The 25754-nt window shown below is 43.8% G+C and overlaps 1 protein-coding gene across 2 annotated transcripts; it reads right to left on the bottom strand.

The window, feature by feature from the left end:
* Window positions 1-573: 573 nt before the first annotated feature.
* On the bottom strand, window positions 574-11480 carry DACT1 (dishevelled binding antagonist of beta catenin 1). 2 transcript variants are annotated; one of them, XM_030215204.1, is made up of 4 exons: window positions 11030-11480; window positions 7503-7635; window positions 6349-6504; window positions 574-3199 (listed from the first exon to the last, which is right to left on the bottom strand). In XM_030215204.1, exons 1-4 carry the CDS (start codon window positions 11282-11284, stop codon window positions 1350-1352), a joined length of 2394 nt encoding a protein of 797 aa, XP_030071064.1. In that variant the 5' UTR covers window positions 11285-11480; the 3' UTR covers window positions 574-1349. The 2 variants fall into 2 exon arrangements, with proteins under 2 accessions (XP_030071064.1, XP_030071066.1); XM_030215206.1 differs by lacking the exon at window positions 6349-6504.
* Window positions 11481-25754: the final 14274 nt, after the last annotated feature.

The following is a 25754-nucleotide window of genomic DNA, read 5'->3' as shown; positions in this document are numbered from 1 at the left end:
AAACCTGACAGCTTCCAGGTGGAGGGTCAGTGCCTTCATATAGAAGTAGCAATTTCACAGCTTCCACAAGCAACGGCCCTATTCACAAACCTGCTTGAGTAAGTGTTGTCAGTTGATAAGCAAGGCCAGAATTTTGGGAGGTGGACATAAATTATGTGTATGAAGGAAGGAGAATGACTCCTTTAATCCCAGTGTGGGAAATTTTCTCTTTACATGTGCATTGCCTTTGTGAAATGGGGAATACACAATGGTGTAGATTTTAATCCTGCCCAAACCACACCTCCTTGAAGTCTTTACATGATACAGATCCACGTGTAAACAGTGGTTTTGTGAAAAATCGGTTCTTTACATGTGTCTGTGATCTGCACATGTAAATGCCACTATTTCAACATGGATATGTTTCTAAAAATAAATTAAACACTTTCAGAAATGAAGAGAAAAACAGAAACATGAACAACATATAGCCTGCTGCATAAAATCACACATACACACCAGAAGTGATTAAAATGTTAAATTAGCATAGAAGAGAACACTTCAGATTTGACTTGAAAAATCAGCATTAAAAAACTCAATTTATTACTTGGAAGCAAATCATGTTATTTTACGCAATGCAATAAAAACCACAAATGTCAACATACAGGACTGTGGCATCAGCAAGGACACCAAAACCAATGCTCTCCATGCACACAACTTGCATAAATTCTTTAAAAAGAAAGGCCTTTGACCTATGAGTAGGTGCTGTAAGAGGCTCCTTTGGTCTAGTAAGATGGTTCATGTGGTAGAATGAAGCTCGTGTTTTCAGAATGACTGAACCCTTGAACCTTTGCATATGACTGCCTAACCCTCTCTGGGAGAGACATTTAGGTTAAGAGTAATGGAACACATTAGTATTATTACTTTTGAGAATTCAGAAGATAGCCAAGCTAGTGCAAGGAAAAGTTCAGTGATTAAAAAATTATTACTGCACAGAATAAAGGCAAAGGAGATGAGCCCGGTAGCTGTGGCTCACAAAGGCATTCCCAGCATGGAGCTAAACAAGGCTTAGAGTCTATTCTGCTGCTAAATATTAGATGACTTTTTTTTTTTTAATCAATCACACATGATGCCATAAGCTGGTTTAAAATGTTCATCAATTTTCATACAGTATAACAATATTACTGCTTCCACAATATAAAATGCAGATGACATAACTTACCTTTAAATATTTGCACAAAATGTATTTATGAAAATATTTACAGAAACAAAAACTTTAGCTATTGGGGGGGGGGGGGGGGGTGGCAGGAGAGACATAAGTGGCAATCACCTTAACAGAAAGTTCTTCCTCCGGGCTCCCAAATATTTGTATGTAATTAAACAGTTGTCATGAGTTTTAGGGAGCCAGACCTAAAGCGAAGAATCTTCTTCTTAAGATTGTGCGAAGCCTTAATTTTGACAAAGGCTTTGGCGGAGTTCGTGTGCAGTTCCATGGCAGTAGCTGACTGGATAGGAAGGGTTTGGACGAACTGGGACCAAATGAGCCCTCCACTTTCATCCGAGTCGCTGGATGTGGTGCTTTCTGCCACATACTCTCCTTCACTCAGGCTAGACTCACTGTCTCCAAAACAGTTTGTGGTGTAGTTACTCTGCTCATCTTCGCTGGTCTCAACCACAGTGGAGTGGAACAAGGACTCACACTCGGCTGAATACTCAGAGTCACTTGCTATATATGCATAAGGGCTGGCGTAGGGAAGTGGTACTGGCGCATAAACACAGAGAGGTTCTCTCTGGGTTCTTCTCCTTGCTCTTCTGAGGGCTTCCTCGTAAGAAATTTCTGCAGAAGATTTCCAGCGTCGATAGTCACCTCGTTTGTACTTAGGTTTGGCCACAAATCCTTCCTTCCCATGTCCATGTAAACGGCTCATAGTTTTAGTTGTGCCAGGCTGGCGGCCTGGAGGTCTGTGCTCTGCTAATGGGTTAATTGCCTTCTTAATCCTTGGAGAAGGTTTCTTCAATTTCTTGTTTGTCTCTAAGTCATCAGGAAAACGGCATTTTTTGCCAACCACTTTGGTTTTTTCTTTCATCACTTGCGAGCTGTTTTCCACCATGTGCACAACATGGGTTCTGTGTTTCAAGTTTGAGCTTTTAATAATTTTGAGACTTTTAGTGCCTTTATGGAGTTTTAGAGTCTGCTGCTGAGCTGGTATATACTGGGCGTTCACCAGTATTCCCTCATCCAAGCTCTGTGATGAAGACCCCTCGCTTTTGAAATCCAAGGGTGGCCTCTCTTCAAGAGGAAGGACTTGATAAGGTGACTTCATGGTGCTTTTGGGTAGAATCCTTTTTGGAGGTGGGATTACTCTGGTCTCTAATTGCAATGCTGGGTGCCTGGACGGGTTTTTCTTAGGGGATGTATTGGAGACCAGGTTATTTTCTTTCTGAAGATCCACAGTAACAGGCACAGGGCATAAGCTCTGTCCCAGGAATACAGACTTCATGTTATTCTTTGACAAGTTTTTGCTTTGAACTTCATTGACACAAGTCAGTGGGCAGCCTGGGGGGATATGCATCTTCTTAGTTTCCAGCTGCCCGCTTGCAGATTCTTTTGAGGGCTGCTTAAGTGATGAGAATGAACCATTCTCCAAAGCAGTCACTGCAGTGGGGTGTAAACCTGCTTGTTTAGAGTTCTTCACGTTATGGTTATTACTGGGAGACACACCAGTTTGTCTGACACACATGCTACTATGCCTTAAAATGCCCTTTGTAGGGTCCACATTCACACTTGTTCTGGGTTTGTTAGTCCTTACAGTGTGGGGTTTTTTCTGAATTATACTCAAGATGTAGCTGTCTAGTTTCTTGCTCAGTGAAGAAGGGGTTGCAGACTGTGAACCGCTGGGTGGAGGAGTGTTTTCTGCTTTTGTTGAATCCATTTTGGGTTCGGTGCAGCTGTCCTTCGTGTTGCTGTCAAGCCTATGCTCTTCCTTCAGGTTCCCCATCAAAGAGAGAAGAAACATGGGGCTCTGCACTGCCACTGCATGAAGGGGGCTAGGATAACGGTACACATCATTCCCATTTTTAGATACAAGGTCACACTGGTACTTGGGGTGAACATCGGCAACCATGTCAAGAGAACTGGAATATGGTGCAGAGAATGAACGACGAACAGTACCAGATGTGTGCTCTTCCAACTGGTCTTTGTAGTCTACCCATCTTAGGAGGTCATCTGAAATTAAAAAAAATATGTTAGCAAAAGTACTACGTCACCTTACCTCAGATCCATACCCAATGTCTTAAATAGCATGCTGTATTTCCACATGGTTGAGGCAACTAGCAGTAACAGAAGAAGTTTTTTGGCAGACTGCATCATCTAAAAACCAGTTTATGGTATGATAATTGAGTGGAATAAAGTTCATATTTTTTGCACAAAAACATTACGATTGGCAGTATATAGCATTCCCTCTGTCTGCATGAACAAGCTTCGGTATTGATACTTTTGTTAAGATCTCACTCCCAATGGAGCAAAGATACTTCAATTTACTGTCCAATAGCTCCCCCTCATCTTCACAGCCTATATGCGATCCCTTCCATTAGGAATGCTAAACTGTAAACATGAATAGCAAACCATCTACCCCTGGATTCTACATATCGAGCCAAGCAGTGCGGAAATTGAAGCATATTCCATAAAAATGTGCATAATCTAATTGGTTAACAAGCCAATTAGTGCTAATTGCCAATTAACAAGCAACTGACACTAATTGGCATTAGAATTTACCCACAGACCTAAGTCACATATTTGAAAAGGGGCGTGGTTATGAGCGTTTCTAAAATCTAAGCATTGGTTATACAATACATCCAATCTGGGCGTAATTTAGGCATCAGTATTTACACCAGGTTTTACTTGGCATAACTGCCCATAACTAAATTTTGTCACATGGACTGGCGCTCAGAGTATTCTATAAACCCTGCGGAAATTTAGGCTTATTCTATACTGTGATAAGTAAGAGGGTGTCCTATCCGGGGTAGGCCACTAGAGGGCACTGGTAGGAGAATAGATGGAGGGTGCTAGGACCGGGGAGAGTCCTGGGATGTCCATAGGTGTAGGAGGTTATGGGCTGGGTCCTGGGTAGCTAATTAACCACTTTATACCTCACCTGAGTTGTGAAAGGAAGAGAAGTGAGCTGGCAGTAGAAGAAGAAGAGAGATCCCCATAAAAGATACTGGCTAACCCTATGGACTCTGTGTGTCCAAAGGAGATCAGCAGGCTGAAAATCCTGGGGTAAGAAGTCCCTAAAGCATTAGTGTTTGACTGTGTGTCCTCAGTACTTATAGGAACTGTGTGTTCAGTGAAAGGACTGTGTGTCCAAAGAAGAAAGGACTGTGTGTGTGTTCAAAGAGGGGACTGTGTGTCCAAAGAAGGAAGGACTGTGTGTCCAGGCAGGCTGCAAAGCCTGGGGTTAGAAGTCCCCAAAGTATTGAAGCTAGTACTGAGCCCATGTATCTGTGTGGGGAGGCTCAGTGTGAAGATCTATGAAAGCCTAAAGTATTAAGCTAGAAGAAGTGTGCCCAGGGGCTGGAATAAAGAGTTGCCTAAGAAAGATGCAGTTGGTGAGACCTGTTTAATTTGCTTAGTGGGAACCAGGTCACCCTGAGCGAGAAGGGGTAGCACACTAATTTGCATATGATCTGCATATTGGGAACCAGGTCACCCTGAGTGAGAAGGGGGATTTCACAATACGTACGCCTAAATTAAGGCATACTTTGTAAAATGTGCTTAGGTGAAATTCATTTTGGCACCAAATTTTTAGGCATGATATATAGAATCTAGTCCCTAATGCGCAAAAGTATCTTCAAATCAACTTACCTGCAGACCACGGGCATAGCCAGTATGGGGCCACGGGGGCCTGGGCCCCCCATGGATTTGCCCCTGGACGCCCCTGCCGACGACCCTCTCGACCCCCCTCCCGCCGCCAACCCGCCGTTGCCTACCTTTGTTGGCAGGGGACCCCAACCCCTGCCAACAAAGGTAGGCGACGGCGGGTTGGCGGCGGGAGGGGGGCCGAGAGGGTCAAAGTTGGTGGCGGGGGGGGGGGGTCGGCGGCACCGGGAGGGGGCTAAAATGTGCCCCCTCACCTCGGGCTCTGGACCCCCCTCCCGCCAAAGTCTGGCTACGCCCCTGTTGCAGACAGTTCATAATCAGATGTTTTGATAACATGAAGCATGCTTTTGAATTGAAAATGGACCACATCAATCAGATCAACAATTAACACACCCACAGAGTAAGTGTAATTGTTCAGGCCTAAATTCCAGAGATATGTGCATAACTTATGGTGTCCTATAATAATGTGCATAACTGTGAGTCTAGCCCACACTGCAGACGCCGTACATGTGTACGCCTATCTGTAAAATACAAGCTATGGAAGATGCGGGAATTTACAGACTAGCACTTAAGCGGAATTTTGGTATTCACACATGTTCTGCCAGATTCTGTATAAGTTGCCCAAAGTTGGAAGCAGATCCCAAATCCATGTGTGAGCTAATTAGCTAATTAGGTGATTATTGGTGTTAACAAGCAATTAGCAGTAATTAGGAGTTATGTGCGGTAACAGCATACCTACCTTATACAGAATACAGGGCAGTGCACACCCCCCTCCTCTAAGCAAGGGGTTGCGCAAAGCAGGTATGTGGCTGCTGGCTCTGCAGGTCCCCTGCCCACTCTGATGTCAACTTCCTGTTCCGGGGCAGGGAACCAGCAGACAGCCATGTGCCTGCTCTGCGCACCCCCCTCACTACTAGCACCTGGGACAGCGCCCTGCCCTAGGTAAACTAGAGATGTGCGGATCTGCCCTACGCCCTTCTATAACGCGCCTAAATTTCATAGCGTGCAACTTCAAAGGGGGCATGGCCATGGGAGGGAGCATGGTCGGGTTGGGGCATACCTTAGGCACGATGCCAATAGTATACCTGCATTTGCACGCTAACTGCCATCAGTTGGTCGCAAGCGTTTACACTGACCTTTGACAGGCATAAATGCTCGCACCCAAGTCAAGCACGAAATGTGCACTAAGCTAATATTCTGTAATGATCATTCCAGGCAGAGCACTGTTTACAGAATACTAGCTTAGCGCGCATCATTTCGACGCCTATCTTTAGGTGCCACTTACAGAATCTAGCCCATTACGTACACATACACATATGGATGCCATTATTTGAAATATTGATACATGTAATTGGCATGTAATTGTTAGGGGGATAATTCTATGAAATGAATGCTAAGTGTAAAACCACGACAAGAGTCAATTGTCCTTTTGGACTGGTAAAGGAGAAGTATGCCCTGCAACAAGGGCTGGGTGTAAGTAGTACTGCAGTCCCTACCTGCAGATTTGGGCCGACTATCTGCAAAGCTCAGCGATGCCTCCAAAGGGCTGCAGAAACAGCTGCTGGAATAGCAACTGGATAAACACTCGCTGAAAACAGAGTTAGAGGAATTGGAAAGTGATCCTGATGCCCCATCACTCAGCTCATAAAATCCTATTTAAAAAAAAGGCAGATTTCTTTCATTAAGTGCCATCACTAAGGTGTACATTAATTCTACCTTCCCCCCCCCCCCCACCCCAGTTAAGTCCACTACAGTTGAAAATTTTCTGAATTTTAAACATTGATCTTTGCCTCTGTCATTAGTTATAACATACAACCCCACACAAAGCAGTAAAGTGCACCCTAAGACAGCTGTGCCCCTCCCCACTGCAGCCCTGCACTTTAAGGATATTCTGAAATAAATGCATCAACCAATTCTCAGAAAAAAAATAGCTAGAATGAAGCCTAAACCAGTGGCGTTCCTAGGGGGGGGGGGGGGCGGTGGGTGCGGTCCGCCCCGGGTGCACGCCGCTGGGGGGGGGGGGGTGCCGCGCGCGCCTGTCCTCGTTGTTCCATGCTTCTTCTCTGCCCCGGAACAGGTTACTTCCTGTTCCGGGGCAGAGAAGAAGCATGGAACAACGGAGGACAGGCGCGCGCGGCACCCCCCCCCCCCCCCCCCAGTGGCATGCACCCGGGGAGAGTTCCTTCGCGGGGGGGGGGGTGTCCTTTCGCCGGGGGGGCGCGCTGCATCCGGGGGGCGGGGCGCATCGGCGATCCGCCCCGGGTGTCAGCCCCCCTAGGAACGCCACTGCCTAAACATCTGACCATTTATTAGTTGCATGGGGCGTGTGATAGCCAACAGAACAAACTGTATTTTTAGTCTTATGGAACCCTTTTACTCAGCTCAATTTTTATCAATAAATGCAGTCTGAAAGTTTGCCCACAAATAACCTTCTAGCTGTTGATGTGTAATGTGACAGGTTATTTGTTCTGAGTCCAGACAGCTGTTACTACAGCGGCGTATCCACAAAGGCATCTATTGAGTTACAGCATTCTTTCCTGATGTAGCCTTAGCAAAAATTCTTGCCCGACTATTGGTGCCTGAGAACTGTGTGGGAACCTACTAGCATTAGTTGTCACCGTCACATTAGATGCAACATTAATGTCCCCACCTGAACTAGGACGGCTGTCTGTCTCCAGATGCTCATCGGATGTCTTTTCTGCATCTATTTTTAAGTCACTGATCTGCTTGTCCAGTTCATGGAGTTGATTTAATAAACCAGCATCTCTCTTCCTCAAGCAGTTCTAAGAAACAAAATGGTAAGAAATGTGTTTTTGAATTGGATATTTTGTTTTGATAAGCGCATGTAGAACACTCAATTCCCTCTTCACTCTCCTCCCTCTAACCCTTTAAAAGGAAAAGGACATGGCCTGGCTCTTATTTAAATTAAGAAAAAAATGAGCAGTGAGATGCTTTAGCTACATTCATAGGTGAAGTTAACAACATGTGCAAAAATGGCACCCTGTACTAAAATAACCCGATTTAAGAGCAGCCCACGTTGATAACTTTCCTCCTTACCCCTGGATTCTATACAGCATGCCTAGAGATCTGCACCAGGGGCATAGCCAGACATCAGTGGGAGGGGGGTCCAGAGCCCGAGGTGAGGGGGCACATTTTAGCCCCCACCACCACCACCGCTGCTACCAACAACTTTGACCCCCCCCCTTGCCGACAATCTTCTCGACCCCCCTCCCGCCGCCAACCCTCCCCTGCTGTCGCCTACCTTTGCTGGAGGGGGACCCCAACCCCACCAGCCGAGGACCTCTTCTTCCGGCGCAAGGCTTCGTTCTGTTTCTGTGAGTCTGATGTCCTGCACGTTGTACGTGCAGGACGTCAGACTCACAGAAACAGAATGAAGCCTTGCGCCAGAAGAGGACCTCGGCTGGCGGGGGTCGGGGTCCCCCACCAGCAAAGGTAGCAGATGGTGACGGCGGCGGGGAAGGGTTGGTGGTGGCAGGGGGAGTAGAGAGGGTCGTCGGCAGGGGGGTCCAGGGCCAAATCGCTACGCCACTGATATGCACCAAAATTGGCGCGGATTCTATAACGCACGCAATTTAACAAGCTAATGAGCGCTGATAACACTTAATAAGCAATAATGAGCACTAATTGGCATTGATTAGAATTTATGCACACTACTCACTTAGGCCCTGTTTACTAAGGTGTGTTATAGGCACGTTAGCGTCTTTAATGCACGTTAACCGTATATGCACCTACAATATCCCTATAGGTGCCTACACAGTTAGTGTGCACGCTAACTGTAGGTGTGTTAAAAACTCTAACGTGCCTTAGTAAACAGGGCCCTAAGCGTATTCTGTAACAAAATGCAGCGAACTAACATGCATGTAGTTATAAACTATGGCCCAGTGTGCGTAAATCTATGTGCCGGGATTTACACATTTCCGTTGATATAAATGGATGTGCGTAGTTTTAGGCGCTGAGATATCAACCAAGAGTATTCTATAATCAGTGCACTGAATTCAGCACAGATTTTTTTAGGCATCATATATTGAATCTCCGCCTTAACGACTATTTAGATAAAATTTTCTAACATCAAAAACTAACCCAAACCAAATAGAAACTGAACTTAAACCAAAAGACGACTCATTGTAAAAACCATACACATTTTAACTGTTGGTTACTGTGTAAACAGATGCTGTCATAAATCCTCAAAGAATTCTAAAAGTCCTACTACATCTGTTAAAAGCCTTGTTTACTGAACAATGGATGTGTTTTTCAATTTCCTTTGGAAATTTAAGATTATGTGTACAAAGTCTTAAGAACACACCTCTTACAAAGTCCCAATCTCCAACCACATTCATTCTCTGTCATAATCTAACACCTTTTGATCTCAGATCCATAACAGATTTGTAACAGGAAGTCAAAACATGTCTTCTTCAGATCAAGCTTGCAAAGGCCCAAGTCTCCATTATTATAAAAGCAAAGGACCAGTGGCCAAATCAAAACCCCTCACAAACTGTTCAGTTTAAAATAGCAGGCACACAACATTAATTTTATTACTAGAAGAGTCTTGCCTATTCATCAAAGTCTTAAACAGCCCCCTCTTAAATAATTTAAGAATGAGATTGTGTTCCAGAGAATATTCATTTTGCATTCAGATAAGGCCCTTTCCTCCAAGGGACGCCTCAAAATGCTTTGCATGGTGGTACTTATGAAAAATACAACCAACTTAAGAGTCAAAGGGATGGAATAAAATTATTGCTACCTAGATGCAAAGATTCCCAAACCATGGAGAAAAATGTTTTAAACCTCTTGCTGGATTACAGTTGACTAAGAGGTGGTCCAGGAAGCTAAAGAGACCTGCCCAAGATCAATGAGGGTTCCTGCTACAAACATGGTTCCCTCCTTCACACAACAGCACTGTTTGGACCGGGAAATAAGCAGCAAAAACATACTACACACAGTAAGACAACAGATCGTTTCCAGGCCAAATGGGCAGCATTTATCTATGCAGAATTGTAAAGCTATTTTGGGTGTTCTGGAATCATTGAATGGCAGATGAAAACTGGGATGCGCATTAAATGGTCTATAGTTGCAAGAAACTGCACTCTCCCCCCCCCCCCCCCCCCTACATTCATCTATGGCAATCAGAAGGCTTCTCCTACAGATTTTAATAGGCAGCTGCCCAGTGTTTGGATTTGTTACTTTTCTGTTCTCATAAATTAAACTGCACCGTAGTAGAACATTAAACTGTTTTACATTATCTTATCAAGCAATGACGGTAACTGAACACTTTCTCTGGCATCAATACAAAAACGTCTAGCATTAGTCCATTGAAGAGCAATCCGTTTTGCTACAGCTATACAGTATGCATAGCAAATTCACACAAAGTTTCCATACAGAGAGCATCGGAGAAGAAAAGAAAGGATCCTCTTAAAATACTGCCAGATCCCAATTAACCAGTCTACCGGTGGCAGTCCGAGAGAAACAGCACGATTAGAAAACCTATTCCCCACTGTCATCTCAAGTTTTATGGCAGAAACTCATTACATCTCAAGTACTTAATCACAACATATCCACCAGCACCACTGTTTCCTACATGTCAAGTAAGGCAGCCCTATCGGCTCTCCCAGGCAGCTCTACTTCAGACCCGATCCTATATAATTTTTTTTTTTTTTTAAACTATGGGTAGAATTTTGTTCGGATCTTGCAGCTGAGCTCTGATGAGAGTTTGATTAATGCCAGATGAGTGCTGTCACTGAATAGCTCTGGCAGATCCTGGCTGTCTAAGCTCCTCTCGCCCTGTGCCGCATATTGTCTGCGGTAAATCTGCATGTTCTTACATCCTCACTTTAAAGCAGAGCTCACATCACAAGCCAGCCTAGGCTAGTCAATAAACGCTACGCTAAGTCCTAACATTCCTAAGCATTCTGTTTGTTTCGTTTGGTAAGAACTTCAATTTCGTTGCAAGAGGTTTGGATCGTCCGGATAGAAATCGCACAATCCTTCCGATTCTTTTATTTAATCCAACCCCCAAAATAGCTCCCTAACGCCAAACAATCCTTCTGCAGGCAAAAGCCGAAGCAAACACCAGGGCTCAGCTAGTCCCGTGCCAAGTGGCCCCAGTGCAGCCAGCGGATCTGTGGATCTCTCCCCCCAAAGCAAAAGGGCGCCGCGTACCAGCTGCCTCCGCAAGAGCAGGATGTTCTCCTCCAGGAACTTCTCCTCCAGGCTGCGCTGGGTGTCCCCCGTCCGCGACTGGGCATCAACGGGCGGCTCTCGGGCGCTAGGGCATAGCAGCGCCTTCACGAGCAGCTCCTGCCGCTGCCGCAGGTATTCCAGCTCGCCCAGGCCGGCCAGCGTCGCCTCCAGGCGCTCCCGGGTCCTCTGCCGCTCAGTGTCCGCTTCACCCTTCTCCCTCCATCGCGGCTCCATCTCCGCCTCTCGAGGGCAGCTTCGCGCAGCCGCTTCTTCACTGCATCTGTCGGGCCGCCAGGGTCACTTTTCCGAAATGCGCTTAAGCCACGAGCGGCCGCAGCAGCACGACTGGTGCACGAGGTAGAGCGCGAGCCGAGAGCAGCCAGAGGTGCGCGAGACTCATAACAGAACGCAGGGCTCCAGCATCGAGCAACTCCCACCACCTCTGGAGCTGCTCGCGCCGCTGCACAGCCTTTTATAGTCCTGACGTCACGCGTCGCCCGGGCGCGAGTCCGGCGTGAGTTGCGGGGCTCCCCCACTCCCCCCTTTACCCTGCCTCTCCTTCACACCCCGCGGGCTGCTCCAGGAGGGCGCAGGCATCTAGGCGCTCGTAGGATGCTGAGGGAAGGACTGGCTCGTCCTTGAAACTATTTTATCAGAACAAAGAGATTTCCTTGCACTGTGGAACCCTAAGAGGATTTCATGTTACAAAATGGATAAGTTGGCGTGCTAGCCCTGTGAGTCCACTTTTAAAGGTAATAAATGAAATAACACAGACAAAAAAAAGAAGAAGATAAAATGATACCTTTTTATTGGAATAATACCTTATTTGGGTCAGAAATGAGCAAAAGATGACAAATAGAATATACAAGTGAAACATAAAAGCATTCCAACAACAATCTCAGGGGGAAATTCCCTCATGTGACTGCCCTTGGAATGTTTTCTGACCCATAAAAGAAAGTATTACCTTTCAAAGCTAGTCAAAAAATGTATTTAGTCCACCAAATATCATGTATCCTTTTTTGTTTTGTTTTATTTCTATTTATTTTTTTAAAGCTAATGAGAAAATAATTATTAAAAAAAAAAAAAAGCTTATGGGGGGGGGGGGGGACAGGGCTTCTCAAACCAGTCCTGGGGCTCTCATAGCCATTTAGGTTTTCAGGTAGGTATCCACATTTGCTATATTACCCAGATAAGGTTAAAGAGTTTGGTTTAAAACTATGCCTTATGTGCTGGCTGAATTCTAGCCAGCAACTTTAAATAGTCATCTAGTTATTTGTGATAACTCTGATGAACTGCTGCAATTTCTCCTTTATGGGGTGCCAGTACAATTGTGTGCAGGCTGCAGAACTGATTTTGGATGTGGGATGAGGAGCCATGTAAGATAAATTTGGTTTGATCTTATTTGGCTCCCAACGCTTTAGAGATACAAAGCTAAGATCATCTGCCATAGAGTTTAAGTCTCTATTTGGTCAAGTTCCAGCCGACTTTCTGAAAAGGAGTAAAAATATGTTCCCCTGGCAGGTTAAGGTCAGAAACAGGTTTTCCATATGTACCATCTATCAGAGAGTGTAAGCTGGCTAAAAGGCATGTCAGGCTTTTATTTGTGTGGTTCAGATTCCCTGGAATTCCTTTCCAAAAGAGTTCAGATAAGAAAAACAATCTCTAAAGTTTAGGCAGCTTCTGAAAGCATATTTATTTCAATTGGCTTATTCCTAATCATTTGGGAGCATTGTCTTGATTTTAGGGATCTGAACATTTATTTATTTATTTATTATTGGGACTTATTTACCGCCTTTTTGAAAATAATTCACTCAAGGCGGTGTACAATAAGAATAAATCAAACATAGGCAATAGATAATTACAGCAGTAAAAATATTCAAGTAACAAAATAGCTCCTTGTGACTCTGGGCAAGTCACTTAACCCTCCGTTGCTCCATGTAAGCCGCATTGAGCCTGCCATGAGTGAGAGCGCGGGGTACAAATGTAACAAAAACAAAGTATGGCATAGTTACATTACTATTATGTATTCCATTACCATGCAACCCAAAATCCATCAGTAATATCAAATATCTATTCTCTTCTTACTTTCACTATCAATGATGTATTGTAAGCCACATTGAGCCTGCAAAGAGGTGGGAAAATGTGGGATACAAATGCAATAAATAAATAAATATACTACTTTATGCTCAAAATAGGGACCATTGGTTTTCTATTCTAATCCTTGTAATGTTTACCACGTGGTATTCAAAATATTCTGCTCCAACCATCCACAGCTGGTTATTGATCACAATTCTTAATTCTAAATTTTATTAAGAGGACCTCAAACCTTCCCATCTTGACTGTTCTATTCAGAACACATTTGCACAATATCTTCATACGTGCACTCAAGCTGTTTGCTGAAAGTAGTTATTATCACTGGTCCTATATTTGCTATCAAAATCTTTCAGAGGCCAGGTGTGTTGATATTATACTACTTATAATATCAACACAATATGTAATAGAACATTTTAATAGACAGCATAGGGTATAAGCAAAGCTGGAACATAGATAAGAGAGTAAGAGGATTTAAGAAAATAAGGTGATTATTTTTATTTATTTATTTATTAGGATTTATTTACCGCCTTTTTGAAGGCATTCACTCAAGGCAGTGTACAGTAATTAGTTTAAAGAAAGTTGCACATGGGGTCAGAGATATGAGATTACATGTTATCTCATCTAGGGTAGGAGTGGATAAACATGTCCTGCTATAGTATGTGCAGCCTGTGTCACTCCTTTGTGTGTGTGTGTGTGTGTGTGTGTGTGGGTGTGTGAGACTAAGAAGTTAGTTACTTCTTCCATTAAAGGCCTGGTTGAAGAGCCAAGCTTTCACCTGCTTCATGAAGTAGAGATAGTCTTGTGTTAAGCGGAGCCTTTCAGGGAGTGCATTCCAGAGTGAGAGGGCTACTCCGGAGAAGGCTCCCTTGTGGGTATCACATTGTGTAATGTCTTTTGGAGAGGGTGTGGTTAGGGATACCCCTTGGGCGGACCTTAGTGTCCTTGAAAGTGTGTAGAGGGTCATCCTGTTCTTCAAGTACTCTGGGCCATTTCCTTTAAGGGCCTTGAAGATCAGACGTAGAGTTTTAAATTTAGCCCCATATTGTACTGGTAGCCAATGAAGTTTTTGCAAAAATGGTGTGATGTGGTCACATCACTTGCAACCTTCTGTGAGTCTTTTTGCAGCATTCTGAATCAATTGTAGCTGGTGCAGACCCTTTGTAGTCAGACCATTATAGAATGCATTACAGTAATCCATTCTTGATGTTATCATGAGAAGCACAACTGGGATAAGATTTTCTTTCTCAATGTAAGGAGAGAGACAGCGTAGTTGTCGCAAATAGTAGAAGCAACTCTTGATTTGGGGAATCAGAATAAGTGTTGAATCTAACTATATTCCAAGGTTCCTGACTTGTGATTTGAGGGGGAATGTCTACTTCCCAAAAGAGATTTTGATGTCAAGTATGTGTTCACTTGTGTTAGGGACCCAGAGAAGCTTAGTTTTACTTGGGTTCAAGCAAAGTTTGTTGTGCTTAGCTCATTCCTGAATTGATGTTAGACAGATAATCAGTTTATTCAGGGCTGTAGGTAAGTCAAGTTCAATGGGTATGAGTAGCTGCATATCACCCGCATAGATGTAGAACTGAGTGTCCATTGACCAAATCAGCTTGGCTAGTGGCTTGAGGTAGGTGTTGAACAGAATGGGTGATAGTATCGATCCTTGTGGTACCCCACAGATCAGTGGCCATGGTGGCAATGAGGTCCTGCGAAACATTATGGACTGTGCTGTCTGATAGATAGGATCTGAACCAAGCAAGTACTGTTCCATTGATATCTATTTCTGCCAGTCGTGCTAGCATGATATCATGATCCACAGTGTCAAAAGCTGCTGAGAAATGTAGCAGTAGTAATACCAAGGCAAATCCCCTATCTCGGTTTCTGTGAAGATCATCTAGTAGGGATACGAGGACTTTTTCTGTTCCATAACCGGATCTGAATTCAGATTGACATGGATCCAGCCAGTTTCTCTCTTCTAGCCAATCATTGAGTTGAACACAGACTGTTTGTGCTATAAGTTTCCCTAGAAATGGGATGTTTGATTCTGGCCGGTAACTTTCAAGTTTGTCATAGTCAAGGTTGTCTTTCTTTAGTAAAGGTGAACCACTGCCCTTTTTCGTTGGTAGTTGCCCATTAAAAAGAGAGGAGTTCACAATTTTAGTGGCACCTTCTATGAGGCCCATACATGCCTGCTGCACTATCTTTGATGGGCAGGGGCCGAGGGGGCAGGTGGTTGGTCAAAGGTCTCATAGGATTTTGTCAAGGCTCTCCTCTGTTATTGGGTTAAAAGTGTCGCATATGTCTGTGTCAAGAGAGGGCAAGATTGTGCATTCCTAGTTAACTGATTGGAGGCTGGGTGGGATTGCCTGTAAATCTTGGCAGAGACTTTTGATTTTGTTGGCAAAGTATGCAGCAAAATCATTGCAGTTCAGTTTTGACTGGGCAGGCTGGTTCTGTTGTGGGGGTTGCTGAAGGCTGTTTACTATACTGAACTACTGCTTGGTTGAATTGCCAGCCTCCCCCGCCCCCACACCCCCACCTCCACACACACACACACGCACACATACATACTTGGTTTTTGTGAAACTGAGCATGCACAAGGTAGACCCGCCCCTGCTCATGCTCTGTTTTTCCACATGCACGGGGGGGGGGGGGGGGGGAGAGCCTCCCTCATGCATGTTCAGTTTCACAAAAAAACAAGCATGTGCATGGGTGGGGGTGTTTGGCTTGCGAGGTGGCGGCAGCCCAGGAAAAGTGCCGCCAACTGTCTGGCTTCGCAAGGAGGAGGGCTTCCGCTGGCGGGACTTGTGGATCCCTGACAGCTCAGGTATGTGGAAGTGGGTGTGAGTTCAGGCCCCCCCCCAAAAAAAAAAAACTCTGAGGTCTGGCTGCGTACCTGTTTTCAACTGTTATTACTTTGATTACACATGCACCATTTGTAGTGTTGATAAGGTTTCCTGTGTTTCACTCTGCTGAGAACCCTGGGTTGAGAAATTGGTGGCATTCCCAGTCTTTTGCAAAATAAATATATTTACAAACTGGATCAGCCCTGGTTTCTTTGTACCAGTGTTATTGTATGAGCACACCCAGGTATACAGTGTCCTCAAAAATAACAGAAGGCTACCAATTGATAAGAACTATTTTTTTTTACGTTCCCTTTGTGAATGAGAACAAAGTACCCCAACATGATTCCCCGTGGAAAAATGCTGCATCCTTGATAAATTAATTTAGGTTCTACCCATGAAAAGAGGCACACATTAGATTTGGTTTTCATTCCAACACTATTTATACAAGTAATTGGTTCCTCCTTAGTCATCATGCTACCAGTCATGTGGTTTGATTACTATTTATTATCTTTTAATATTTCCATGAAAGGATACAGCAGTGTAGTAATGTGTGTAGGCGTCCAAAGACACAAGATTCTCTGATGTTTTTAGACAAATGAGGATCTGGTTTAGGTAAGGATGACGTTACTGAATTAGGTGCCAAGTGGGAACAAGTTTGGAGAGTCTCCTCTTTGTAACCCATCTTGTTCACTATCATCTATGAAGCCTCACCATCCCAATATCCTTGGTTTTCCCATCTGTGGTTAATTTAAAAAGATGATTTTGGTAGAGTGAGTGCCAGAAGCATAAGTCCAGGTTATCCTCAGCTACAGAGAACTGTTATGGACTCACGGTTCAATAGCATGTTAATATTAAAAGGCAAAAGGTTAAGTTTTCATTAAATCGTCCTCGTGAGCTGTTTACCGTCTGGGATTTGCTTCATGTTTCAGACCTTCTTTCAGATCAGTTACTTGTTCTCTGATTATTTTATTGAAAAGGTTAATTCACTCTGCTCCTCTGTGGGCCAGTATAATGCAGGGGAGACTATTATGTAGATTGAAGGCACATGAGTACTATGGGACTCTTTTCCTTCATTCTTTCTGGATAGTGGAAAACCGGGTGTGCACTTGACCCATTTCAGATTCATACTGTCTTAAGCTATGGATGATGCTGTTATTGGGTTTTTCATGGAGTTCTACTCCCATCTCTCAAGCATGCAATTGGGCATCCCGTTCTGAAAAAAAAAAAACAGATGCTTGATCCTAGGGCATTGAGTAGTTATTGCTTGCCTTTTCTGGCTGGTAGCAGGGGTGATAGGAGGAAGAAGACATGCAGGACACCTGGGGAGAAAGAGAAGGAGAAAAATGCTGGAGACCTGGGGGGGGGGGGGCGGAGGAGTAAGAAAGGGGAGATACTGAAGACCTGAAGAAAATAAGGAAGGGAAGGGGAGATTCTGGACTATGGTTGGGCAGGGTTGGGTGGGGTGGGGGTGCCTGACAGGAAACATTGCCCTAGGCAAACCAACAAAGTCCAATCCTGGAGTACCCCTTGTCAGTCAGGTTTTCAGGATAGCCATAATGAATATTCATGAAAGAGATTTACATATAATGGAGGCAGCATATGCAAATCAAGTTATGCATATTCATTGTGGATTTCCTGAAAACCTGACTTGCAAGGGGTACTCCAGGACTGGACATGGGAAATGCTGGCCTAGGGCATCAGATATATTTGGGCTGGATCAACATCAGTATGGTTTTTGTGCGACTCATAGCAGAAAGACATTGTTAGACTTGTTGCTAGGCCCTATCCTTAGTGGTTTCAGGAGTGAAACAAGCAGGTATATCTTGCTCTTTTTACATATTTCCATGGCATTTGATACACGTGGAGGTGCATTTTCAAAGCACATAGACTTACAAAGTTCCATAGGTTACTATGGGGCTCATTTTCAAGCACTTAGATTTACAGAGTTCCATAGGTCGTGTATGTAACTTTGCAAGTCTATGTGCTTTGAAAATTAGCATCTTAACCATGTAATACTGCTAGTGTGCCTGACTGATACTGGAATAGGTCTAGCTGTTCATAGGTGGTCCTTCTTCTCAAACCATACACAACAGGTTAGGATTAGGATCTAACATTTAATTACAGCCACTGATAAACATTACATGATCTGGAGGTTGGATATTATATATATGCCAATTATTATGATTCCTCCTCCCCCCCTCCAATTTATATACAGTCTAATAGTCTGTGTCCAGGGGCTTCTGAATGCCCTAAAGCTATCAGTAGTTGGTTATCTGGTAATTGTTTGGTTGTTCAGTTTGAAAAAGAAATGGAGGCTATGATTGTGTCTAGGAGTCTGTTTTCTGAACAACCCTCTGAATTAAAATGTGATTACATTACTGTATCGATTTGTTCCAAGGTGCGATACCTTGGTGTCACTCTGGATTCTCAGCTGTCAGCGAGGCCACAAATGAAAAATAGTAGTTACTATGGCTTTTTTTTTTAAGTTACGGTTGCTGAGGAGACTCAGATTATTGCTTGAGGCCTGAGATTTATTTCCAAGCTGTTGTAAAGCTATGAACTTTCTTATTTTTGATTAATGTGATGCCATTTATTTAGAGCTGCCAGTAGTTTCTCTCAAAACATTGCAATTTACTTAGAGCTCTGCTGTTCATCTAGAGACTGGGAGGTCTTGATACATTCATATAATCCTGAGCCTTTGTGTACTTATTGGTTGTTTGTATGCCAGAGTCTTCTGTATACATTTTCGATTCTCCAGCCTTGGCTTCTTACCATCTGGCACATTCCCCTCGGCCTTCACAGTACACCTTGTTTAAGGTATCCACATTTAAAAAACAGTTCCTGAAGTGAATGTACACAGACATATTTGTTTTTTTTCTGTAGCTGGCCTCAGTTATAGGATGTGTTTCGCTTAGAGCTGCGCTTTGAATAGGATTTGCCAAAATCCATGAAACTACTCAAAACATTATAGTTTAGTGAGGCATTCAACAAAGCTGAATGATGTAGTTAGTAGTTAGGACTGCTAGTTTCTAACATTTTATAGTCAGTAGGTGTTTTTGGTTTTTGTCATACTTTTCTTATATTTTAAAATTTTGGTATGTCTTATCTGTATTACAATTATTATCCACATAGACTATTGTGGTAATCAGTGGCATAGCTACATGGGGGCCTGGCCCCCCCAAATTTCCTATGGGCCCCTGGTTTTGCTGGTGGGGTCCCCAAACCCTGCCAGCTGAAGCGCTGCCGCGTTGCCTGACCTGCTCTGTCTTCCCCTCATGTTCGGCACGCTCCTTTTAGTGAAACTGAGCATGCTCAATTTCACTAAAAAGAGTGTGCAGGATGTGAGGGGAAGACAGAGCAGGGCAGGCAATGCGGTGGTGCCGGAGATCGGCGTTGGACAACGCTTCAGCTGGCGGGGGTTGGAGACCCCCGCAAGCCAAGGTATTTGCTGCGGCAGTGGGTGGGGAGCGGCGAGGCGGGCAGACCAAAATGTGCCCCCCCCCCCCCAATCTCAGGCTCCCTCCCACCGTGAGGTCTGGCTACGCTCCTGGTGGTAATATTCTGCCCACGGCGGTAAGAGCTAACCCCGGATATTCAATGCTGGATCATGCACGGCTTCTGGCATTGTATATCTGGCTATGTTCACTGACCCAGAAGTCAACCAGGCACCAGCCAAATTTCAGACTGGTGCCCAGTTAACTCAGCACATCATGTTATGATAGGGAAAGGGAAATAGGACTTGATATACAGCCTTTCTGTGGTTTTTGCAACTACATTCAAAGCGGTTTACATAGTATATTCAGGTACTTTATTTGTACCAGGGGCAATGGAAGGTTAAGTGAGTTGCCCACAGTCACAAGGAGCTGCAGTGGGAATCGAACTCAGTTCCCCAGGATCAAAGTCCACTGCACTAACCACTAGGCTACTCCTCCGCTAGCAACATTTCATGTAGAAGCCTGCCCTTGCAGATCAGCAATGCAGCCGCGCAGGCTTCTGCATCTGTGAGTCTGACGTCCTGCACTGAAGACGTACCTGTTTGAACAAACTTACGGAAAGAACCAAAACACATAGAGTCCATACTCACTGTTCATCAATGCAACATACATCCACTTCAGATCCCTCATCCTGTAATCAATTGTCCCACTGTCTCCTCCCAATGTTTCTATGTTGATGTCCCATTGTTATATTCCTAATGATAATCGAATGTCTCACACAACTCTGCACAATGTATTCCATATTCAAGTTGTTACAAATGTATTTCTATTATTCATATCTTATTGTAAGCCACACTGAGCCCGCAAAGAGGTAGGAAAATGTGGGATACAAATGCAATAAATAAATAAAAGTCAGCATTTCATTCATTCATTTTCTTTCCCTGTTCTTTGTTAAAACGATGCTGTTTTTAAAATGCCTATGCAGATAAAAAGAGTCATATTGGTGTAGTTATGCATTAGGGCACTTTAGGAAATGTGTCCCATCTGTGGCTAGACCTATGTAAACAACTGATCCCTGAGGATAACTTCAAAGGAGTTAATCCTGCCACTTATGCTAAAGAGGAATCTCCCTTGGTTTCCATGATAGCAGTAGTGGCTTTTCACACAAGGGGTTTCCTTACACATTCCTGTCTCTTAAAGGCATATTTCAACTTTACTGACTCTATTGGGATAAACTGAAATGTCCCTGGTGGGGTGTAGTTTTAAAATACAGTACTACTCTATGTGCCTTCAACAGGCAACAGTAATTATATTACTAACTAGTGGATGATCAGAAGCAAACACCGGGGCTAGAGGCTGTTAGCGCCATACTACCTTCCTCCTCCAAGTCAAGGTAGGGGGGTATGGGGATTGACACTGGACCACCCAGGACCATTTGCTAATGCTGGGGGGTTGGGGGGCTGGGGACTCACTGGATCTCCAGCCCTCCCTGAACTATGTCGGGGGGGTGTCAGGGGACTGGAGCTCTTGCGGACCTCCAGCCCCCCTATTGCTGGGGGGGGGGGGGGTCGGTCGCCCGCTGGGCCACCAGGGACTTTTTAGAAATACTGAGGGGAGTTAGGGGTAGTTGGGTCTGGTGGTCCCATGGACCTCCAGCTCCTGTGTTTGACAGGTCTGGACTTTTGACAGCCCAGACCTGTCAAACAAATGAGGGAGGATTGTGCTGAGCGCATGCTCAGGCACAATTCTCCCGCACTTGTACCCCATGATCAGAGATAATTGCGTGCTTAAATTTGCATGTCATTATCTCTGATCATAGGTCTAATAACGCCCCACGCTGTTCCAGCACTATTTTTAGAGCGCTGCTTGGAACAGCGTGGGGCTTTTGATAATCTGCCCCTAAATTTATTGTTCTCTTAATTCAGGTGCTTTGGTCCCTGTGCAGTACTTTTCTTATCCCTTGTTAAGCATGTAAGAGACGACCACACTACTCCGCCCTTTCAGTATGTAAGAGAGCCACACACTGAAGCCAATGCAGAAAGCCACAGGTAGAGCTGCCTGGAGATGTCTGCTTCTACCATAAACTAAACCAAAACCAGGAAACAGGTACTGATACAAAAATCACCTCAATATATAATGAGAGGAGCACCCTCAGAGATATAAACACCTACGTGGTAGTCCCTCAAGACCACTCTTGGGTGACACATTGCATTTCATTCATTGGGTTGCTCTCTCTCTCTCTCTCTCTCTCTCTCTCTGTGATTTTGAATGTGCAATAAAGTTCTATAATAGTGCCCAGTGTACATGTGTCTTTAAATATCAATAAACTCCATGCACAGCAACTAATCATAGTAGCCAGCTTTTTAAACAGACAAGATAAAGGTATAGACTAAATCACTTATCTTGTGAGCCCTGCGTCAAAAGCCTCTGACGCCAAGGGCTCCTATGATGAGATCGCTTAGTAATCCTGAAGAGAAGACTGCTGTCCCCTCACGGTAAGGATACGCCCGATGCCGTGGGTTTCAAAGCAACTTTCCTCAGGGACTTGGGTTAGGGCTGTCTCTCCTCTGTATTAATGCCAGCTGTGTTCAAACTCTTCTGCTGTGGTACTTCTACCATGAGCACAATACAGTGTCATCCAGCAAGCAAAGTGTATGCAAATGTTATGCACACAGAACTTCTGTGCAAATTGGAGGGGGGGGGGGGAGATCCCCTCGGATCCATGCATAGAAAGATTTTGTGGTAAGCACAGATTTTTGTGAGCATGTCAGAAAAAAAAAAGTATCGGCACCTGTTCTTCTAGGCATAAATATACTAGTATAGGAGAAAAAAATAACGTGATTTTTTTTTCAATACAAATAATTCCTGTAAGCTGTTACAGCTCCAGTATACCCAGTGCAAAATAAGACAGCAGATGTAAATTCTCAAATTGGACATATTCCAAACACTAAAATGAAAATAAAATTATTTTTTCAACCTTTGTTGTCTGGTGACTTTGTTTTTCTATCCATATTGGTAGGGCTTCCTTTCCATTTATTTCTTTACTTTCCTCCTTTCGTCTTCATTTCTTGCCCTACATCCATAAGTAAAAGCTGGGTTCTCCTCCATGGAATTGACTGGAGGAGGTATAACGTGGATCCAGCTTTTGCCTATTTTCTCCATCCATGTGCAGTTTTTCTCCTCTCTTCCCTTTCCCTCATCTCCATCCATATGCATCTTCATCTTTTTTCTTTTCTCCCCTCCATCCATGTCCAGCACTTCTCCTCTCTCTTCCCTCCCCTGTACCTTATAAAGCAATAATTCTCTCTCCCCTCTTCTCCATCCAAGTCCAGCATTTTACCTCTCTCCCCGCCAACTCCTCCATCCATCCATGTCCAGCAATTCTCCTCTATCTCCTGCTCTCCTCTCCATCCATTTCCAGCATTTCTCCTCTCTCCCCTGCCCTCCCCTCCCATCCATGTGCATCTCCTTCCTGTCTTCCCTCCCCTCCATCCATGTCCAGCATGTCTCCTCTCTCCCCTGCCCTCCCCTCCCATCCTGGTACAATCAATGGTACTAAGTCACCTAGACTACTGCAATGGAATCTATGTGGGATGCAAAGAACAAATCACTAAGAAACTCCAAACTGCCCAAAACACCGCAGCCAGACTCATATTTGGAAAAACGAGATTCGAAAGCACCAAACCCTTACAAGAAAAAGTGCATTGGCTCCCAATCAAAGAACGAATTGCGTTCAAAATCTGCACCATGGTTCATAAAATTATTCACGGCGAGGCCCTGGTATACATGGCAGACCTCATAGACTTACCAACCAGAAATACAAAAAGATCAACATGCACATACCTAAATCTCCACTACCCAAGCTACAAAGGACTAAAATATAAATCAACCTATGCATCCAGCTTCTCCTACATTAGCACGCAACCATGGAATGCACTACCAAACATCATGAAAACAATGCACGACCTAACAAACTTCCGGAAATCATTAAAAACCAACTTGTTCAAAAAGGCATACCCTAACGATCCAACGAACCCTGCAACACAACAAAACTAATACTAGAACTGGACAAAACTTAACTCTTCCTCCTTGTTTACCTAATGTATTCTGTCACTCATGAACTCTAACAAATTACGACTCTGTACTTGTCATACCGGAATTAGCGATCGCCATCACGGTACTATGTAAGCCACATTGAGCCTGCAAATAGGTGGGAAAATGTGGGATATAAATGCAACAAATAAATAAATAAATATCAGTCTCACAAAAATGTCCAGCACATAAAAGTTTTACAAGACTGGTATATATTTGTAGGAGAACAGGCACCGATGTATGCAGGCACTTTTGTTTTTGTTCCGATATGTACACAAGGTCTGTTACCTCCCGTCAGTCTTTTAAACTTGGAGGCATTTCTGGTTGCCGAAGAAGACAAACTGGCAGTTAAACTTTAAAAACTGGTATTAAGTCTTCTCAACTAGCCCTTCTACACTGCCACAGACCTCGCAAAAAAATTCTCACAGTTACAGTTAGTTCACTTATAGCTCACCATTTCCCATAAATGTAGTTCACAGCGGATTACAGCAAGATTCTAGAGCACAATAGTCTAGGAAGTTACATAGTATAAATGCAAAATAATACCTAAACCTTGAAGCAGTATAACATAATAATAATGAAGAAAAACAGAAAGCAACTATAATTCAAATTATTTCTCACATTGTCCACAAGGCTAAACCCATCGTTTCCTTCTGGTACCTTATCTTTTTTAAAAATATAAATATATTTACAGAATTTATAGTACAAGTTATTCACCACTTAAAACATAAAATCAAGTTGCCAGATGAATTACTTACAAACTGAAGAGCATTTTTGATATGACGTCCAAGACAGACTTTGGATGTTTTGCACTAAATGTCTCACATCCAAATAGAAAACAAGACCATTTTTTAAACCGCAAAATGTCTATTTTTTTTTTTTTTTTTCAAAAATATCATATGTAACCAGCTTTTGTGCTCTGTGCATTTATCTTTTCAGGCCATTTAGAAAAAAAAAATGTACACATGAAAAATGTAGAAAATCAAGCCATTGGGATGTAGGGGGCCATCATTCTTAGTAGACTGGTCCCCTAGACATCCCAGGAGAGTAATGGGGCATCCTAGGGGGCACTGCTGTGGACTTCATAGAAATGTTCCCAGGTACACATCTCACCGTTGCTCCCTCATCTTGTTTGCTGAACCCTCCAAAACTCACCCTGAACCCACTACCCCCAACTGTACAGCCATTATGGGTGAAGGGGGAACCTATATGTAGGCACAGTGGGTTTCTGGTGAGTTTGGAGAGCTTACAGTTTCCACTTCAAGTGTATCAGGTAGGAGGCCTGGATCCACCTGTCTACAGTGCACTGCACCGACCTCTAGACTACTCCAGGGACCTGCATGCTGCTTTAATAGACCTGGCTATAACAGCCTTCATCGAGAGAACTTAAATATTAGCAGGAGTTAACTTGTGTACAATAAAAAGATCATAGTCTAAATATTAAAAACCGTAGTGCAGCAATGTTGAGTAGAGCGTGTTCTCTCAACATTGCTGCACTACGGTTTTTAAGGAGGAAGACATGGCCAATCCTGGTTTTGAACTTATACCCCAAAGCTTCCACACCCACTTTCTGCCCCTGACATGTCCCCTCAAAAAAAAAAAAAAATTACAAAAAAATAAATACCATGCACTTAGCACAGGCATCCCACATTAGGCCATTTTTGCTGCATTAGGCTGTGTTAGCACCTAATGCAGCTTAGTAAAAGGGCTCCAAAATTCTTTATTCTACCTTTATTGTCTGGTCATTTTATTTATGTTTGTCCCAGTCTCCAGCTTCTGCTTGTTTTTTCTTAACTCTCTTTCCAGGGTCTCCAGTCCATCTGCTACTTCTTCTCTCCCTTCCTGTTTTCTGTACTTCTTATCTTATATCCATCTCTGATTTTGATCTTTTCCTCCTTTAAACTTTCTTCCATTTATTTTTCTGCCTCTCCATCTGCTGACTTTATTTATTTTTACTATCCAGGTTTCAATCTTCCTCTTTTTATTCCATCTACCTAGAGCTTTCCATCTCTCTCACCCCAGCACTCCCATTCTTCATCCTATGATTCCCCACATATTTTGCTAACACTCCCCCTCGCTCTCTCTCTCCCCTCTATCCAACACCTTCCCTCTTTCTCTCTTCTCCTCTATTCCATGTGCCGCACAATTTAAATTTTGTGACTGATTCATAATGCTATCAGGGCTCTTTATGACAAATATGCACAACTGAGGATAAAGAGGACCTTAACAGTATCATTCAAG

This window comes from Microcaecilia unicolor, chromosome 9 (assembly GCF_901765095.1).
Source record: "Microcaecilia unicolor chromosome 9, aMicUni1.1, whole genome shotgun sequence".
Lineage (NCBI taxonomy): Eukaryota > Metazoa > Chordata > Amphibia > Gymnophiona > Siphonopidae > Microcaecilia > Microcaecilia unicolor.
Note: the sequence above shows the minus strand (reverse complement) of the source record. Positions and strands in the feature narration are given on the sequence as shown.

Coding starts and splice junctions, on each gene's coding strand:
- DACT1 (XM_030215204.1), bottom strand. CDS start 11,284: ATGGAGCCGCGATGGAGGGAGAAGGGTGAAGCGGACACTGAGCGGCAG. Junction 7,636..11,029: donor TGCTCTTGCGGAGGCAGCTG/GTACGCGGCGCC, acceptor TTTGTTTCTTAG/AACTGCTTGAGGAAGAGAGA. Junction 6,505..7,502: donor AGACAGCCGTCCTAGTTCAG/GTGGGGACATTA, acceptor TTTTTTAAATAG/GATTTTATGAGCTGAGTGAT.